The 20217-nt window shown below is 50.0% G+C and overlaps 1 protein-coding gene across 1 annotated transcript in view; it reads right to left on the bottom strand.

Annotated features, from left to right (window-relative positions):
- The window catches only part of LOC123770247 (uncharacterized), a 206576-nt gene that overhangs the window by 59872 nt on the left and 126487 nt on the right, over positions 1-20217 (bottom strand). Inside the window, 1 exon segment of the mRNA XM_069339627.1 lies at positions 10774-10961. Coding sequence (XP_069195728.1) covers positions 10774-10961 — 188 coding nt within the window.

The following is a 20217-nucleotide window of genomic DNA, read 5'->3' as shown; positions in this document are numbered from 1 at the left end:
GCAAATGAACAAAACAACCACCAGGACCAAAAGAACAAAACCCCCGGTGCCGGAGCAGAGCATGATGCTCCCCTACTTAAAAACCAGAGGCCAAAACAAGGAAAATCAGAAATTTCCAGAAACAATCCCGGACCAAAGGGGCCACCATCAACCAATCAGAAGAAAGAAAAGAAAGAACCCAGTCCACGGACCACGCGGGCTAAGGTGGGGAATGAGCAGGCCGGAGGTGTAACAATGCATAAGTAAGCTTGTGGAACGGGACTGAAGAGTAGTCAACCCTGAATGCGAGCTGAAGTGGCTCGGCCAAAGCCACACTTAGGAAGTGTGGTAGGAAGTGACAGTATTTGGCATAAGATGCCGATTGAGAAAAGGCCAAGAAAGAAAGAAGAGGCAAAACAACCCTGTCGGAAACGGAAGGAAAACGACAGAGGAAATGGTGAAAGAAATGGTGTCAGAAATGGCAAAAATACTGCCAAGAAACTTCATACTGTTGCTGAGAAGAAGATTGCAGGTGGGACATCATTCAACCAGCCACCTTACCATCATACAAATGCCAATAAGTGTCAGGTCCAGACGCATAAGGCAGAAGAGAAAGCCGAACCAGCTAGGTAAGTCACTCTCCCAACATTTTGATAAAGGCGGAGCTGTGGAAAACTGCCTGTGGTTCGGACAACGTGCAAGATCCCCCATGAAAACAAGGCTGGGCCAGCCACCAAGGAGCCAGAAGAATCCCTCTCCCCCTGAACCTTTGTACTTAAGACGTGCAAGAACCTGGAGCAACAGTTGGACGAGGAAAAAAGAGCTAAATGCACCCCTTCCTCGACCAATCCAACCAAAAAACGTCCATTGCAGGGGGGGAGTCTTGCAGTTGGGTAACAGCTCTGCATAAAGGAGCTGAAGCTGAGACCCTTCTGACATGAAGAGGTTGACGTCTGGGTGCCTCTACATTCGGCAAAGCCAGAGGAAGTAATCGGTATCGACGGTCCACTCTGTGCAGAGAGATATGAATCAAGTGAGACTGTCAGCAAGGACGTTGGACACTCCCTGAACGTAAACTGCATGGAGAGCCAAACCCCGAAAACTCAGAAGAAGAGCTACCCGAAGCAACCAGCTCCAAAAGGCACAGACAGAAGAGACCCTCCCTCCCCAATTGACTCCCCTGATTCCCCTGTTCGAACCCGGGGGTTCTCCTGTGGCTCCGTCTCTTTCAGCAGATCGGTCCGGTCCGCTACGTGGCTGGTTTGATTTTCTCCTTGAGTTTTCGCGTCTGGTTTTTCTGACTCCAGTTTATCATCACTTGTATGGTGAGCAGGTGGGTTCATTGATGGTGTACCACCTACGTGCTTCGTCTCGGTGGCAGTATGAAGTTGTTTTTCTGATAGGGTTGTCTTGTCCTTCCTTTCATGTTGTTTCAGGACCGTCATCTTATGCCAAATATTGTCGCCTCGTATCGTGCGGAGCTGGTAGAGCTGCTGCAGCTTGCTTTCGGTAATGATGTTACTTCTGCGCCGCTTCACAATCTGTCTCATGCGTTGTTTTACTTCCGGCCTGCTCATGCGCCGCTTGAGCCATCCTGGCCCTTGAATCCGGTGCTCTCTTATCTCTCCTCTCCTCCTCGGTTTGTTGTGGCCCCTTCGGTTCTGGAGTGTTTATCCAAGGCTCTTTTCTTGTTGGCATTGGCCTCTGGGGGTCGGATCGGGGAGCTTCGTGCTCTCCTCTGGCGCAGGGGTTTCTGCTCTTTTGGTCCTGGTGATAGGTTTGTTCGTTTTGCAGCCGTCTCCTTCTTTTCTGCCGAAGAATGAGACTGCTGCTTTCTGGAGGGGTCCTTGGGTTGTTGATACTTGGTTGGTTAGGCCGGGGGTGCATCGTGTGTTGTGTTCAGTTGCAACTCTCTGCTGTTATTTGCGCGCCACAGCCTCCGTGACCATGGACGCGCTTTGGGTTGATCCGGTTTCCCTTATTCCCTGTTCCAGGGTTCGGGTCTCCCAGGTCATCCGCAGGGTTATTTGAACCAGCCAGCCTGCGGTCTATCCCCGTGCACACGATATTCGTAAGTTTGCTGCGCTTGCTGCCGTCTTGGGTAACATGCCTTGGGCTGACATTCGAGCACGGGGTTTTTGCCGGTTAAACAAGGTCCTGGCTGCCCGTTACCTGGGCCTAGTCTGGCCTATGTCGCCTTGGGTCGGCGGGTGCAGCTAGTTGTCTGAACTTCACGTTGAGGGGTGAGCAACACCCTCCTCCTGGGTAAGTCCCTCTTGGTTTTTTGTCTTTAGGAAAGTAGCTCCAGGGAGCCATAGGGATTTTCCCCCAGAAAACCAGCATTGAATGTAATGAAACGCCATTTTCTGGGAGAGACCTGGAGGCTCCCCAGCAACCCTCCCTTCCTCTGGTCAGCAGTTTTTCGTGTGTTTTTGACATCCAGCCTCAGAACTTGGGTTTTGGGTAGCTGTCGTGAGGGGTCTGGGGCTCCCCCTCCCCCTCCTGGGAAGGGGGGAGCTGCGCAGATGAGCTGCGCGGCGACATCATGCTCGTTTGCTCGTTTTTGTTTGGGGAGTTCTGTCCAATAGTTCGGCTTTTCGTAGCAATTTCTTAACCAGAAGAGGGGTTTGTATTGGGATGCTTACTTTTCTGGGTGCCTGACCCAGTCGATGGCAAATATTGAAGGCTTCCAACCACATGAAGGTTTCTATAGGCCATTGCTCCTTGTGCCTTGCTGAGGGGATCAGGTTCTGGCTTGTGATCTCCACAAGCTTGTGGTAGCTTGTGGTAGCTTGTGGCTTGTGGTAGGCCTAGAACTTATGCATAGTGACTGATGCCAGGGTCTAATACATTCATATCAGCCCGGTTAGCCCTGGAAAGCCTCTGGGTCTCACCAAGAAACTGCAGTTTAATTACATTCAACACTGTTTTTTTTTTATATCCTGCCTTAGAACTGGGGTGTGGATAGCCGGTACGGGTCTTGGACTTCCCCTCCTAGGGAGGGAAAACCTGCGCAGACAGCGGTGATGGTGATGACGTCGTGCGTGTTTGCTTGTTTTTCGTTTGTGGGAGTTCTGTCCAACAGTTCAGCTTTCAGTCGTAATATTTTAACTACATAGGGTTTGTTTTGGGGCGCCTACCTTTTTGGGTGCCAGACCCAGTCGACGGCAGACATAGAATACTTCCAGCTACATGCGGGGTTTCTATAGGCCATTGCTCCTCGCGCCTCTCTGAGGGGATCAGGTTCTGGCTTGTGATCCCTGTTAGGCCTAGGAACTCTCTTCGCTTTGATGCCACGGTCTAATACAGTCATATCAGCCCGGATAGCTCAGGGGAGCCGAAGGGGCTTCCCCCAGAAAAGTTCAGCAATATTTTGAAGGCATTCTGGCATTTATGGAAACGAGTAGCAGTGAGTTTGAAAATAAGGACATGATCAGCCTGTACAATTTGTATATGAAGTTTCTGAAAACAAGATCAAAAGGAATGAAACATATATATATATTAAAGAGTCTTTTGCAAAGGCTTCCAAGAAAGCTCGCATTACATTGCCTGCACCTAACTCCTCACATGTTGACCCAAATGTTTCAACATCTGAGGTTACCTCATCACCATTAATCACCACTTCAATCAACCCAACACCAGCAACATCCACTACCACCACCTCTTCCATATAAATAAAAATGATCCATCAATGATGATAATCAAGATAGCAAGTGGATAAGACTTCTCATATTGGTGAGTACAATCAAAATACTGTATTGTCTAATTTATGCTATGAACTTGTCAACTTTTTCCTTAAATTTTTAGGATGATGGACCGCATATACGAACACAACAAGTTATCCAACGGGCCTCTGCCCCGAGGGAGGTTTGTAAAGCATGTGGTTGTCTGTATCCATCAGTCTGTGATTATTGTTCCATCAGCATATCACTTAATTATCTTGAGATATTTAATGTTTTACAGAGTGCGGTGAAACATACCACATTTCTCATCTGATGGCATGGTGCTGTTGCCAGGGCACAGCTTGGCAAGGTCAGGTAACTGATAACGACGAAGAGATGAGTGGTATGTTTAATAAATAGTTTATCTCTGTATTTACTAAAGAGGAACTTAACATTATGCCTTCAGCCGAACAAGTTTGTGTAGGTGGGGAGAGGGCAGGTTGACTGGTTTAGCAGTTACCAGGGGGATGTTATTAAACAAATAGTGAAACTCAAGCCAAACAATACCCCAAGGCCAGAGGAAGTGCTTGTCAGAGTGCTTGAAAAATGCAAAGAGGAGCTTTGTGAGCCATTGTCTACCATATTTAATAAATCATTAGAGTCAGGCAAGAGTGTCCACTGACCTCTGTTATTCATAATATATATAAATGATTTAGATTCAGGTTTGAGTAGCAACATTTGCAAATTTGCAGATGATACAAAAATCGAGAGAGAAATAAACATGGAAAAAGATTCGTTATCACTTTAAGACGATCTTAATAGTGTTTTGAAATTGTCAAAAGATTGGAAGATGCAGTTTAATGCAGATAAATGTAAGGTTTTCAGGCTAGGTAATGGTGATAAGTGTTACAAGATACGAGCCAGATGGTGGTGAGATTGCGAAGTCAAATTGATAGGGATCTGGAAGTTATGATTAGTAAGAATTTAAAACCAAAAAATCAATACATAAATGTTCGTAATAAGGCAAATAAGATACTGGAATTTATTAACTGAAGCATTACTAATAAGACACCTGGTGTTGTTCTTCAGCTATATCTTGCTCCGGTTAGGCCCCATTTAGATTATGCAGTTCAGTTTTGGTCGTAGTACTATAGAATGGATGTAAATTCACTAGAATGCATCCAGTGTAGGATGACAAAGTTAATCCCCCAAATTAGAAACCTGTCATATGAAGAAAGATTGACAAAGCTTAAATTGCATTCTCTAGAAAGGCAAAAAACCAGCGTTGAATGTAATGAAACACCATTTTCTGGGTGAGTCCCGGAAGCTTCCCGGAGCTATCCAGGCTGAATGGATATATATAACTTTCTGGCATCAGTCAATGCATGGAGTTCTTGCCTACCGGGAACCATGAGCCAGAACCTGGCCCCCTCTGGAGAGGCACGAGGAGCATGTCTATAGAGACTATGCCTATAGAGACCCCCGTATGATTGGGAGCATTCTATGTCTGTCATCGACCGGGATAGGCACCCAGAAAGGTAGGCACCCCAAAACAAACCCCTATTCTGGTAAACTATTGCGACCAAAGACCAAACAGGTGGACAGAACTCCCCAAGTGAAAATTATATAACCATCATGACGTCATCATGTCGTCGCGCCGCCGTCTGCGCAAACCCCCCCCCCTCCCCAGGAGGGGGAAGGAGGGAGCCCCAGACCCCACCGTCGGCAACCCAACCATTAGTTCTTAGGCTGGATGTCAAAAACGCGAAAAACACTGCTGACCAGAGGGAGGGAGGGATGCCGGGGAGCCTCCGGGACTCACCCAGAAAATGGCGTTTCATTACATTCAACGCTGGTTTTCTGGGGGGAGCCCCTTCGGCTCCCCGGAGCTAACTACCCAAAGATAAGGAAAAACCAGGGACTTACCCGGGTGGTGGGCCGTCCACACCTCCTCAACGTGACGTCGAGACAACTGGCTGCAACCGCCGACCCAAAACAACGCAGGCCCGACGAGGCTGTCAGGGACATTCACCAGGTAGCGAGCGGCCAGGACCCTGTTCGATCTCCAAAAACCCCGGGCCCGAATGTCCACCCAAGACATGTTGCCAAAGACAGCTGACAAAGCAGTAAATTTATGAACGTCGTGGGCCCGGGGAAAAAATGCAGGCTGGCTACACTTAATAACCCTGCAGACAACCTGAGACACCCGAGCCTGGGAACAGGGAAGAACAGAAACCAGATCAATCCAGAGCGCATCCCCGGCAACTGAAGCCGTGGCGCGTAAATAACGGCGGAGAGCCGCAACCGGACACAACACATGATGCACCTCCGGCCTGACCAACGAAGCATCAATAACCCACGCCCCCCCTCCGGAACGCAGCTGTCTCAGTCTTCACCAGAAAAGAGGGAGACTGCTGCAAACGAACATAACAATCACCAGGAACGAAAGAGCAGAAACCTCGGCGGCGCCGGAGGAGAGCATGAAGCTTGCCAACCCGACCTCCCTGAGGCCAATACCAACAGGAAAAGAGCCTTAGAAAAGCAATCCCGAACGGAAGGGGCCACAACAAACCGAGGCAAAGAGAAAAACGAGTCCAAAGACCAAAACGAGTCCAACCGCGGTCCAAAGACCAAGACGGCTCAGGCGGAGCATGAGCAGGCCGGAGGTGATACTACACATGAGACAACTTGCGAAACGGGGCGGAAGTAACATCAACACTGAAAGCAAGCTGAAGCGGCTCCGCCAATGCCGCACAATACGAAGCGACAGTATTCGGCATAATATGACGATCCTGAAACAACCAAGAGAGAAAGGACAGAACAACCCTATCAAAGACCGAAGAACACCGACGCAGTGATAGGAAAAACCGGAAGGACCGCCAGGAAACCTCATACTGTCGCTGAGACGAAGCACGCAGGTGGGAGACCAACAAAGAAGCCACCTGCGCACCATACAAGGACTGATAAACCGAAGTCAAAAACACCAGACGTGAAGACTCGAGGAGAAGATGGAACCAGCCTCGTACAAGGCTGGACCGATCTGCTGAAAGAGGCGGAGCTGCGGGAAGACCCTCGGGTTTGGACACTGAGCAAGCAGCACCTGAAACCAAGGCTGGGCCAGCCACCAAGGAGCCAGAAGGACAACATGACCTCGGTAAGACTCCAAACGAGTCAGGACCTGGAGCAACAGCGGAACCGGGGAAAAAGAGGTACAGGTAACCCCACCTCGCCCAGTCCTGCCTGAAGGTGTTGACCCCGATGGCTTCGCAGTCGGGAAAGGGCGCCACGTAAACTGGGAGATGCCTCGACCACGCCGACGCGAAGAGATCCATTTCCGGAGTCCCGAACATCCGGCACAGCCAACTGAAGGAGTCGGCATCGACTGTCCATTCCGTGGAAAGGGGATGGAACATGGACAGGCTGTACGCCAGGACGTTGGACACCCCCTGGATATGAACCGCCAGGAGAGCCAAACCCCGAGAACTCAGCTGACGAGTCACCCGAAGCGACCAGCCCCAAAGAGCCAAGGATCGCATCGAACCCCAGCGGTTCAAACAATGAACCACCGGGGAGCAGTCCGAATGGAGCCTGACCATCGATCTGCGAGCGACTCAAATCCTCCGGAACGACATCCACACCGCCGTGAACTCCCGCACCGTGCTGTGAGCCCGACGGAAGGACAGACCCCACTGCCCCTGGCCGGCCTGGTGAGCACTGGTCACAAAACCTTAGCCAAGAGACGACGCGTCCGTGTACACATCGAGCGAGGGCTCGGGAAGGCGCCAAGGCACCGAACCCCGAAAAACCCGAAGAGGAAGCCAGCGACGCAGCAATTGACGCAAAGCCCCTGGAAGTCGAACCCAACGATCGTGAGAGAAGTGGAAGGGGTCCGCCTCCGAAGGAACCAGAACAGCTGATGAAGCCACACCCGACCCGGCGGGTAGACCATCATGGCAAAGTTCAGGCTCCCGCACAAACCCTCGAGCAACCGCATCATGACCCGGGAACCCTTCAGAAACGGGCGAAGGCGGGACCGTAGGCGCAAGAGCCGCCGGAAGAAGAGACAAGGAAGCAGCGCGAGTGTCCCAAACCAGACATAGCCAAGACCGAACCTGAGAGGGAACCAGATAGGACTTCCTGTCCCATCCGGAGTGGGTTCGCTTCCTGGGATGGGAGCGAACCCACTCCGAGATGACCCGACAGAGCGCAGGAGAAGAGGCCTGCCCCACCAGCCCCAAACCCCCCGAGGGAGGAAGAGCCACCCAACGCCACCACAGGCCGCACGAAACGACCCGAAAAGCCCATAAATCGTGGGACCAGGCGTGGTCAAACTGGGCGAGCTGCCCCCCCCCCCCCCATCGCCCCGTCAATGGAACGAACCGCAAAAGGGCCGACGTGCCTTGTGAGAACCAAGGCAGCAAACAGGGCGGACCCCACTCCGTCCAGCTACAGCCGGAACCGAAGGCACCGCCAGCCCCGAATCTGGCACCAAAAGCCTACCCCGACGAAAAGACCCCCAAGCCTTGGCACGACCGTAACGGGAAGGCCCCCTGCGAGCCCCCCGGAGCAACAACAACTCAGACATAGGCCGACAACTGACCGAGGCCGCCTGCAGATACTGCCCCCACAGCAGACTCCACAAACAGCAATGGACAAAAGGGCGAGGACAAACGAAGAGCCAGGGCCCAGGTGAACTCCAAGGAGGAAGCCAGCACCGCCTGACGACATGCGAGGCGAGAAACATAGAACCGCGAAACCGCATCACGCAGGATGGGCGCGAAGAGCTTCAACAAAGCAGACGACGCCCGCACAGCAGAGGGCAGCGCACCGGACCCAGCAGAGGCCCCAAGCGCTCCCACATCCAACTCGAGCCAATCCGAAGACAGCTCAAGGAGGGAAAAAGAAACGCAGAGCCAAAGCAAGCAGGCCACGACTCCTCAAATCCTCCGCAATCAAGGCAGTCGAGAGGGAAGGAACCTGCACGTGAAGCTGCACGACACCAACATCCCGCGGAAGGGCAGGAGCGAACAAACAAGCATTTAGATGCTCGAAAGCGCCCCCCAGGAAAATCTGCAACGCCAAAGAAATCTCTCGCCACTCATGCGCGTGGGACCGACAAAACGTGTGCCAAGCCTCTAATGAAAAGAGAGGACAGTCTGCCAACCAGGATGACTCCGGAACTTCATAACGAAAACCAGCACGAACCAGGGGATCCGTACAGGAAGGAACGCGGATCCATCATGAAAGCATAATCCGGGTCACACAAGAGGTAAGCCGCCAAGGCCTCCCGCACCTCCGAAGACGAAACACTGGAAGCTGGAAAGCTCTGGAAAGACAGAACCGAAGAACCCTCGGGATCACGGAACCGAACCCGGGGAGGGGTGGACACCAAATCCAATTCGTACGCGAAGGGAGTGAAAAAGAACCCCTCTCCCTGTAACACCACGCCCTGCTCAGAGGGTAGAAAAACCCAGGCAGGGTCCAATGGGGCCCAAGACCCCCAAGCCAACCCCTCCCCAAACAGGCAGACCCCCCCACCAGGTGAAAACAAAAACAAAAGAAAAACCCCGCAAGAGGACAACGTACCCGAGAGGAACAGAGCTGGTCGCTGTTAATGGTGAAAACTAGCTGTGCATTACCCAGCGCCCCTGCCAGTGACGAAAACTACCCCCTACCCAGAGACAAACAAGGGCAAGAAAAACCCCAGCTGACCCCAAGGGCGGCCAAGTACCAAGCAGTACACGGCACAGCGGAGGTAGACCCCAAGGCAACCCAGGGAAGGTGGCCTTAAGCCCCAAGGGCAGTACTTACAGGGCACCTAGGGAAGATAGCCCTAGGCGCATGCAGCCCGAGCACCGTGGAATAATACTCCAGGCCCACACACCACCGGAAGGGACAGTCACACAACAAGGCACAAAACTGCAACTGCAAACAGGAGCCAGAGGCACGACCGCACCAGATCCCATCAGCCTGAGAACTGATGGTTGGGTCGCCGGCGGTTGGGTCTGGGGCTCCCCCCTTCCCTCCCGGGGAAGGGGGGGGGGGGGGGTTGCGCAGACGGCGGCGCGGCAACATGATGACATCATGATGGTTATCTAATTTTTGTTTGAGGAGTTCTGTCCACCTGTTCGGTCTTCGGTCGCAATAGTTTACCAGAATAGGGGGTTTGTTTTGGGGAGCCTACCTTTCTGGATGCCTATCCTGGTCGATGGCAGACATAGAATGCTCCCAATCATAGGGGGGTCTCTATAGGCCACTGCTCCTCATGCCTCTCAAGAGGGGGGCCAGGTTCTGGCTTGTGGTCCCCAGTAGGCAAGAACTCCATGCATTGATTGATGCTAGAAAGTTATACATATCCATTCAGCCTGGATAGTTCCGGGTAGCCGAAGGGGCTCCCCCCAGAAAATTAGGGGTGACATGATAGAGGTGTACAAGTGGATGAATGGTCATAACAAAGGGGATATTAATAGGGTATTACAAGTATCAACACAAGAATGAACACAAAACAATGGGGTATAAATTGGATAAGTTTAGATTTAGGAAAGACTTGGGTAAATACTGGTGTGGTAATAGGGTTGTTGATTTGTGGAACCAATTACCACTTAACGTAGTGAAGGTGGGGGTTCCTTGATTGTTTCAAATGTGGTTTGGACATGTATATGAGTGGGATTGGGTGGTGATAAACAGGAGCTGCCTCGTATGGGCCAATAGGCTTTCTGCAGTTATCTTTATTCTTATGTTATGTTCAATACCTGTTGTCAAGTTGCACTTAGTACAAGGTTTGGAGTTTTATAGTAAGCAATTTTCTGTTTACATTCTGTGCTAGATTTAGTATTCCTTAGAGTCTTCTTATAACCAATATGAACTAATTGGGACAATGAACTAATAATAGTTTGAAAGGTTCAATGCAAAATCAGTGTAGAATGTCGACCTGCCTGCCTATTGTTGATTGTATCCAGAGGCAACTATGCTTGTGCTTTAGAGAATGACCTTGTCATTTTCCTCAGAAAACATACCAAAACTAATTACACTGTATAAGGTATCCTTACAAGAGATACCGAATTCATTATCAATTAAGTCTCTTGTACTTGTTTACTTTAATTCAGTTGTAACAGATTCAAGTCTAACTTACTTTGTATCATGTTGCTTCATATGACGACGTAAAGCAAACTTTGTGTTAAATTTTTTTTCACAAGCTGGGCAGGTAAATGCACGTGGACGTCGATGTATAGTTTGAACATGATTCCTCTGGACAGAGCGAGTTTTGAATGAGGCTCCACACACCTCACATAAGAATGATCTTTCTTCAGAGTGGGTGGCCTGATGAGAAAACCAGAGGTTCTAAATATATATACTAACCAAATCTTACTTATACAATATTAACAATGTTAAATTTGCATTACATTACAGTTGAAACCAATAGTATAAGATGTTATGAATAAAGTCCTCTAATAAAACATAATTTCACACACTAAAGAAATTTCCCGCAATAAATGGACACACAGTGGCATCTTGGTTAATGAATTTATTCCGTTCCAAGAGATGGTTCGTACATCGAAAGTTCGTGAAACAAAACAAATTTTCCCATAACAAATAATGTAAATTGAATTAATCCGTTCCACACACCCAAAAAACCAGCGTCGAATGTAATGAAACGCCATTTTCTGGGTGAGTCCCGGAGGCTCCCCGGAGCTATCCCAGGCTGATATGCTAATGTCAGACTTTGGCATCAGTCATGTGTATGTAGTTCTTAGGCCTACCGGGGACCACGGCCAGAACCTGGCCTCCTCAGAGAGGCAAGGGGAGCAATGGCCTATAGAAGCCCCCGTGTGGTTGGAAGCATTCTATGTCTGCCATCGACCGGAACAGGCACCCAGAAAGGTAAGCGCCTCAAAACAAACCCCTATTCTGGTTAAAATTGCTACCAAAAGCCAAACTAGTGGATAGAACTCCCCAACAGAAAACAAGCAAACTAGTGTGACGTTTCACGCCGCCGCACCGCTGTCTGCGCAGCTCCCCCCTCCCTGGGAGGGGGAATGGCGAGCCCCAGACCCTCCACGCCGGCTACCCACACCTCAGTTCTTGAGGCTGGATGTCAAAAATGCGAAAAAACCGCCGACCGGAGGGAGGAAGGGATGCCGGGGAGCCTCCGGGACTCACCCAGAAAATGGCGTTTCATTACCGTTTCATTCACAAGGTAACGAGCAGCCAGGACCCTGTTCGACCGCCAAAATTCCCGCGCCCGAATATCAGACCAAGACATATTCCCATAGGCATATATAGGCAGCAAGAGCCGCGAACTTACGAACGTCATGGGCACAGGGATAGACCGCAGGCTGGCTGGACTTAATAACCCTACGGACTACCAGGGAGACCCGAACCCGTGAACAGGGAAGAAGGGAAACTGGATCAACCCACAGCGCGTCCCCGGACACAGAAGCCGTGGCGCACAAATAACAGCAAAGCGCCGCAACCGGACACAAAACATGATGCACCCCCGGCTTGACCAACCAAGCATCAACCACCCACGGACCCCTCCGGAACGCAGCAGTCTCATTCTTCGCCAGAAAAGAAGGAGACGGCTGCAAGCGAACAAAACAATCTCCACGACCAAAAGAGCAGAAACCCCTGCGCCGGAGGAGAGCATGAAGCTCCCCTACCTGACCCTCAGAGGCCAAAGCCAACAAGAAAAGAGCCTTGGAAAAACAATCCTGGACCAAAGGGGCCACAACGAAATGAGGAGGCGAGCACTCTGTCCAAGGACCAGGACGGCTCAGGCGGAGCATGAGCAGGCTGGAGGTGAAACAACGCACGATACAGCTTGCGAAACGGCGCAGACGTAACATCGATACTGAAAGCAAGCTGAAGCGGCTCTGCCAGCGCCGCACGATATGAGGCGACAGTGTTTGGCATAAGATGATGGTCCTGAAACAACCAAGAGAGAAAGGACAAGACCACCCGAACAGACAAGGAACTAACACGACGAAGATGCAAAATGAAACAGAAGGACCGCCAGGAAACTTCATACTGCCACCGAGAAGAAGCCCTCAGGTGGGACACCAACAAGGAAGCCACCTGATCACCATAGAGATGATGATAAACTCGAGTCAAAAAACCCATACGCGAAGACTCGAGGAGAAGATCGAACCAGCCACGTGACGTACCGGCTCGATCTGCTGAAAGAGGCGGAGCCGCGGGAAAACCCTCGGGTTCGGACACCGAGCAACCAGCGCCTGAAACCAAGGCTGGGCCGGCCACCAAGGGGCCAGAAGGACAACTCTCCCCTGGTAAGTCTCTAAGCGAGTCAGGACCTGGAGCAACAGCCGAACTGGGGGAATGAGGTACAGGAACCCCCACCTCGACTAGTCTAGCCAAAAGGCATTGACCCCGCCGACCTTGCGATCGGGGAAGGGTGCCGCATAAACGGGAAGATGCCGCGACCACGCAGACGCGAAGAGGTCCACCTCTGGGCACCCGAACATCTGGCAAAGCCAATGGAAGGACTCGTCGTCGACCGTCCACTCTGTGGAGAGGGGAACGAAGCGAGACAGGGCGTCGGCCAAGACGTTGGACACTCCCTGTACGTGAACCGCCAGGAGAGCCAAACCCCGAGAACTCAGCAGATGAGTCACCCGTAGCGACCAACCCCAAAGAGACAAGGACCATATCGAACCCCCGCGGTTCAGGAAATGAACCACCGGAGAGCAGTCCGAATGGAGCCGAATCGTCGATCCGTGGGCCACCTGAATCCTCCCAAGAGCGAACCACACTGCCGCGAACTCCCGCACTGTGCTGTGAGCTTGACGGAAGGACGGATCCCAACGCCCCTGGCCGGCCTGGTGAGCACTGGTCACAAAATCCCAGCCGAGAGACGACGCATCCGTGTACACATCGAGCGAAGGCTTGGGTAGGCGCCAAGGCACTGAACCCCGAAAAACCGGAAGAGGAAGCTGGTGACGCAGCAACCGACGCAAGGCCCCCGGGGGTGGAACTCTGCGATCGCGAGAGAGGCGGAAGGGGGGACCCTGAAGGAACCAGAACAGCTGACGAAGCCAAACCCGACCCAGCGGGTAGACCACCATTGCGAAGTTCAGGCTCCCACACAGCCCCTTGAGCAACCACCGGGTGACCCGAGGGCCCACCAGAAACAGACGAAGGCAGGACCGCAGCCGCAGGAGAGACTCCGGATGGAGAGACAAGGAGGCGGTTCGAGAGTCCCAAACGAGACCCAGCCAAGTCCGAACCTGAGAGGGAACCAGATGGGAATTCCTCCAGTTCACCAAGAACCCGAACCCGGCGAGCTGGGAAAGAACCAAATCCCTGACTAGCAAGCAAGCTGACCGGCTGGGAGCCCAAACCAGCCAGTCGTCGAGGTAGGCCAACACCTAACACCTAGGAGATGCAAACAAGCCACCACAACCCGTGTAAGGCGCGTGAACACGCGAGGTGCCAGGTTCAACCCGAACGGGAGACAACGAAAGCAGTAACTCTGATGCCCCACAACAAAACCGAGCCAGTCCCTGAACCCCAGATGAATCGGGACATGCCAATAAACGTCCCGGAGGTCCAGGGACACCATCCAAGCGCCTGGCTCCAAGAGGAGCCGAACCTGAGACAGCGTAGTCATCCGAAAGGAGGGGCAATGAACCCAGGGGTTCAGACGAGACAAGTCCAGAATGAACCGCAGGTCCGCACAGTCCCATTTCGGAACCGGAAACAGACGATTAACCCATCTGAGGGACGACGTCGTTTCGACGACGCCCAAGCATACCCACTCCAAGACGACTCGACAAAGCGCAGGGGAAGAAACCTCCCCTGCCAACCCCCAACCTCCCCAAGAGGGGAGGGGCCACCCAACACCACCGCAGGCCGCCAGACACGACCCGAAAGGCCCACGAATCGTGGGACCAGGCGCAGGCGAACACCGCAAGCCGCCCCCCATCGCCCCATCAATGGGACAAACCGCGAAAAGGCCAGCGACCCTTACGAGACCCAGAACCCCGCACAGAACGAACACCGTGCCAACCAAACGAGGGAGGGTCCGAAGTAGGAGCCGAACCCGAACCTGACACCAGAGGCCTACCTCGTCGAGAGGAACCCCGAGCCCTGGCACGACCCTTCCGGGAAGACCCACCCCGGGACCCCCGGAAAACCAACAAGTCCGACATCGGACGACAAGCCGCTGACGCAGCCTGAATAAACTGCGCCACGGCCGACTCCTCAAACAGAAGAGAACAAAAAGGTGAAGAATGCCTAAGAGCCAGAGCCCAAGCAAATTCCATGGAGGAACCCAGCACCGTCTGCCGACACGCGAGACGGGAAGCATAAAACAGGGAAACCGCATCCCTCAAAATCGCCGTGAACAGCTTCAACAAGGCAGCCGACGAACGTGCAGCTGAGGACACGGTGCCGAACCCCGGGATGGACCCAAGTGTCTTCACATCCTCCACGAGCCAATCCAAGGACAGCTCCAGGAGGGAAAAGAACCGCAAGGCCGAAGCCAAAAGGCCCCGGGCGCGCAAGTCCTCCGCAATGAGCATCGCCGAAAGGGTAGGAACCTGCACATGGAGCTGAATAACGCCCACATCGTGGGGAAGGGCAGAGGCAAACAAGCACTCATTCAGGTACTCAAGATCGCTCCCCAGGAAAACCTGAAGCACCGTGGAAGCTTCCCGCCACTCCAGCGTGCAGGAACGACAGAAGGAATGCCAGGAATCCAGAACAAACAAGGGGCAGTCCGCTAGCCAGGAAGACTCCGGAACCTCGTAACGGAGCCAGAAAGGGAACGAAGTCCCAAACCTGAACTCGGGCGGATCCATTTCCAAGGCATAATCCGGGTCACGCAGGAGGTAAGCTGCAAAGGCCGCCTGCACCACACCAAGTTGGATGAGATAAGCCGAAAACCTCCGGAAAGACGGAACCGATGTACCCGGGGGAACACGGAACCGAACTCGGGGAGGGGCCGACACCAAATCCAACTTGTACGCAGAGGGGGGGAAAAGAAAACCCCACTCCTTGTAACAATAAGCCCGGCTTAGAGGGAAGAAAAACCCAGGTGGAGTCCAGCGGGCCCCAAGGCCCCCAAGTCAGCCCCTCCCCAGCCTCGAGGTCCTTCACCACAGGACCTGAGGTCAAGTCCTCTCCCCAAGCCCCGACCCCACAAGACAAGGACGGAGCAGCTGGAAAAGCTGGAGGAAGGGGGGCCAACTGGTCAGACCCAGAAGCTTCGGCCAGGAGACAAGACTCGAATGCCTCTGCCGTCCCCCCCAGAAGAAGCACCCCCGAAGCTGCCTGAGTCTCGAGATCAAGTAACCCCTGCTCCGACCCCGAAACCCTCAGACGCTTCGGGGCCGGAAGCAGAGGGGGGACCAGCACGAACAGAAGGGGAAGGACGAGGAGGTGCGGACTGAACCAGGATCGAAGCGACCCCCACCCCTAAGTCCGGGTCTCGAAAAGCAAAGCGGGGCAGCCCCAGGGCATCCGGGTGAGCAACCAACCGAGCGCGTTGCAACAGATGAAACCTAGACTGGAACGCACGCGTCGCCTGTACCCGAAGAGAATCATCAGAGGATTGGGTAAATTGAGTCACAAGCAAGCAGCAACACTCACAGGACTCGGGGTCGAAAGTATCACTGACCCAACAGGCAGTGTGGCAGAGGCAAAAACAATGAGGGTCACCCTGAGACAAGGGGACTGAGCAACCCTCAAACTCGCACACAGGATCCATATCCCAAGTTCTTTCCCAAGAGGCAGACAAGAGGAGCTCCAGCATATTTCAACAATCCTAAGTATTGTAGTACAGGATGATGATAGCGAGTGGTGTCCCAGACAACATAAAGGTATAGTGCTTTTGAAAAATAAGTGAGATAGCAGAAATGTGCCAAGGGAAGTGAAAAATTGGATGAGAAAAAGTTGCCCTAGTGTTTCCAGTGTTGAGAAGAATATTCAAGATGGCCGCTGGCAAGAGGAAATACAAAACAGAGTTTGATTTTGCTGGATTCAGTGAAGAAAGCATTGATATAACCAGTCTATACAACAAGTTGGTAAAATTAGATAATATAGTGACCTCTCATGTAGAAATGATTAGTAAATTGAAAGAAAGTAATGACCATTTAAATAGCAAAGTTGTATGTCTTGAGGGTTTAGTGAAAGACTTGCGCAAGAATAAGAATCAATTGGAAACAAATTGCAAAGCTATGGAAGAAGAAAATAAACTCTTAAAAATAGCTTTGGAAGAAGTTAAAGTAAATTTAAACATAAATGACTACAATAGGTTAGGTAAGGAAATTCAACAGGAGACACAGTTTTTGTCAGCACAGATGGAGGAAATTACACAGGGAATAGAACAGTGCAAGAAAGATATGCAACTCACCTATGCACAAGTGGCCAAGGAGAAGGAAAAATTTGAAGAAGCAGTAAAGGAAGCCAAACACTGCAGCAACCAAGATAAAACAAACATTAGGCTGGAAGTGAGAAAAGAATTGGCATCTAACCCGAAGTTGGTGCAAAACACAGTTGATCGGAGTAAGTCCCTGATAATTTTTGGCTGCAAAGAAAAGGAGATAACATCTAGGTCAGAAAGAGCTGTAGAAGAAGCAAAAGTAGTAGATAAAATTGTTGGCCTCGTGGAAGGTCTTATAACCATAGAGAATGTGTGCGACTACAGGAGAATAGGCAGATATGTAAAAGGGAAAGATCGACCTTTGAGGATCACCCTAAATGGTGCCAAACAGATGAAAGAAGTACTAAGGAATGCTAGAAAATTACAAAGTGATGAGGATGGGAAAGTGTGGTCGTTAAGACGAGATCTTTCAAAAGAAGATAGAGAGAAGCTGAAACTGAACCTAGCAGAGGCAAAACGTTTAAATGAGAGCAGGAATGAAGAAGAAATCAATTTTTTTTTCTACAAAGTGATAGGGGTAGGCAGACCAGTAAAGTGGTACATAAAGGCAAACCAACAAAATCATTAGAGAGAGGGGGAGTGAAAAATAAGAATAGGGGGAACAAGTTCCTGAAGATTGCATACACCAACATAGATGGAGTAAGATCGAAGATACTGGAGTTAAGTGATGTAATACAGCTGCAGACACCAGACATTGTTGCACACACGGAGACAAAACTTGAAGATGTTATTTTAAATAAGGTCATATTCCCAAGGGGCTACTCATTTTGGAGACGGGACAGAAAAATTAGGAGAGGTGGTGGCGTTGCTGTGCTGGTGAAAGAACACCTAAAGGTGAAGGAAATAATGACTGCCAATCCACAAGAAGTTGACATAATAGCACTAGAGATCTGCCATGAGGATGATAAGCTAATGATCATAAATGCATATAGTCCACCGCCAAGCAGTACATGGTCAAAGGAGGAGCTAGATAGTAAACGAGAAGGTCTTATAACAATAATGAGAGAGATCATAGCGAGAGCGGATAACGATAGTTCACGACTGTTGATAGTCGGCGACTTCAACTTGAAATCAATAGACTGGGAAGCATATGAAGCTAAAACAGAAGATTTTTGGACCTGTAAATTTGTAGACCTCATCCTGGAAACATTCTTGTATCAACATGTTAAACAAGCTACGAGGATGAGGGAAGGGGACGTTCCCTCCATGCTAGATTTGATATTTACCAGGAAGGAGGAAGAAATATTTGACATTCAGTACCTTCCTCCCTTGGGTAAAAGTGACCATGTCTTTTTGGGAATAAAGTATGCAATGTGTTATAATCTGGAAGAAAATATGATAGTTGATGAAATTGAAAAACCTGACTTTAGGAGAGGACATTATGGCAACCTTAGAATTTTTTTTAGTGAGTATAATTGGACAGACTTGTTGCTAGGCAAGGAAGTGAATGAGATCTATGTCAAGTTTTGTGAAATATATGATAAAGGCACAAAAAAATTTATACCAAAACAGAGATGCAGAACTAGGAAACAGGATTGGTTCAACAGAAATTGCGAGAGGGCCAGAGACCAAAAGACACAAAAATGGAATCAATACAGGAAGAGGCCGAACCCCCAAACATACCAGCGATACAAAGATGCGAGAAACAACTACACGGCAGTGAGGAGAGAGGCAGAAAGAAATTTTGAAAAGGGATTGCAGACAAATGTAAAACAGAACCAGGTCTATTCTATAAATTTATAAACAACAAATTGCAGGTAATTTGTTGTTTAATAATTCAGAGGTTGAAAATGGGAAATAGATTCACGGAAAATGAAAAGGAAATGTGTGAAACATTAAACGAAAAGTTCCAAAGTGTGTTTGTACAAAATGAAATCTTCAGGGAACCAGATACAATAAGAATTCCAGAGAACAACATAGAGCACATAGAGGTGTCTAGAGACGAAGTGGAAAAAATGCTCAAGGAGCTAAATAAGAACAAAGCAGTTGGTCCAGATGGAGTTTCACCATGGGTTCTGAGAGAATGTGCACCTGAGCTCAGCATTCCTCTTCAACTGATTTTTCAGGCATCCCTGTTTACAGGAGTTGTAGCTGATGTGTGGAAAAAGGCTAACATAGTTCCAATCTACAAAAGTGGAAGCAGGGAAGACCCCCTTAATTATAGACTGGTATCATTGACAAGTGTAATAGTCAAAATATTGGAAAAAATAATTAAAACTAAATGGGTAGAACACCTGCAGAGAAATGATATATCAGACAGACAGTATGGTTTTCGATCTGGAAGATCCTGTGTATCGAATTTACTCAGTTTCTATGATCGAGCAACAGAGATATTACAGGAAAGAGATGGTTGGGTTGACTGCATCTACCTGGACCTAAAAAAGGCTTTCGAAAGAGTTCCACATAAGAGGTTGTTCTGGAAACTGGAAAATATTGGAGGGGTGACAGGTAAGCTTCTAACATGGATGAAAAATTTTCTGACTGATACAAAAATGAGGGTTGTGATCAGAGGCAATGTATCGGACTGGAGAGATGTCACAAGTGGAGTACCACAGGGTTCAGTTCTTGCACCAGTGATGTTTATTGTCTACATAAATGACCTACCAGTTGGTATACAGAATTATATGAACATGTTTGCTGATGATGCTAAGATAATAGGAAGGATAAGAAACATAGATGATTGTCATGCCCTCCAAGATGACCTGGACAAAATAAGTATATGGAGCACCACTTGGCAAATGGAATTTAATGTTAATAAATGCCATGTTATGGAATGTGGAATTGGAGAACATAGACCCCACACAAACTATATATTATGTGAGAAATCTTTAAAGAATTCTGATAAAGAAAGAGATCTAGGGGTGGTTCTAGATAGAAAACTATCACCTGAGGGTCCACATAAAGAATATTGTGTGAGGAGCCTATGCCACGCTTTCTAACTTCAGAATTGCTTTTAAATACATGGATGGCGATATACTAAAGAAATTGTTCACGACTTTTGTTAGGCCAAAGCTAGAATATGCAGCGGTTGTGTGGTGCCCATATCTTAACACTTTCGCGCTTTAGATTAGAGATAACTCGTCGCTGTTTTTTCTTACGATTCCGCATAACTGCCTATTTTTCTCGTCAATCGAAAAAATATTTCTATAAATTCCATTTTTTAACCGAAATGGA

Source organism: Procambarus clarkii, chromosome 42, assembly GCF_040958095.1.
Source record: "Procambarus clarkii isolate CNS0578487 chromosome 42, FALCON_Pclarkii_2.0, whole genome shotgun sequence".
Classification (NCBI taxonomy): domain Eukaryota; kingdom Metazoa; phylum Arthropoda; class Malacostraca; order Decapoda; family Cambaridae; genus Procambarus; species Procambarus clarkii.
Note: the sequence above shows the minus strand (reverse complement) of the source record. Positions and strands in the feature narration are given on the sequence as shown.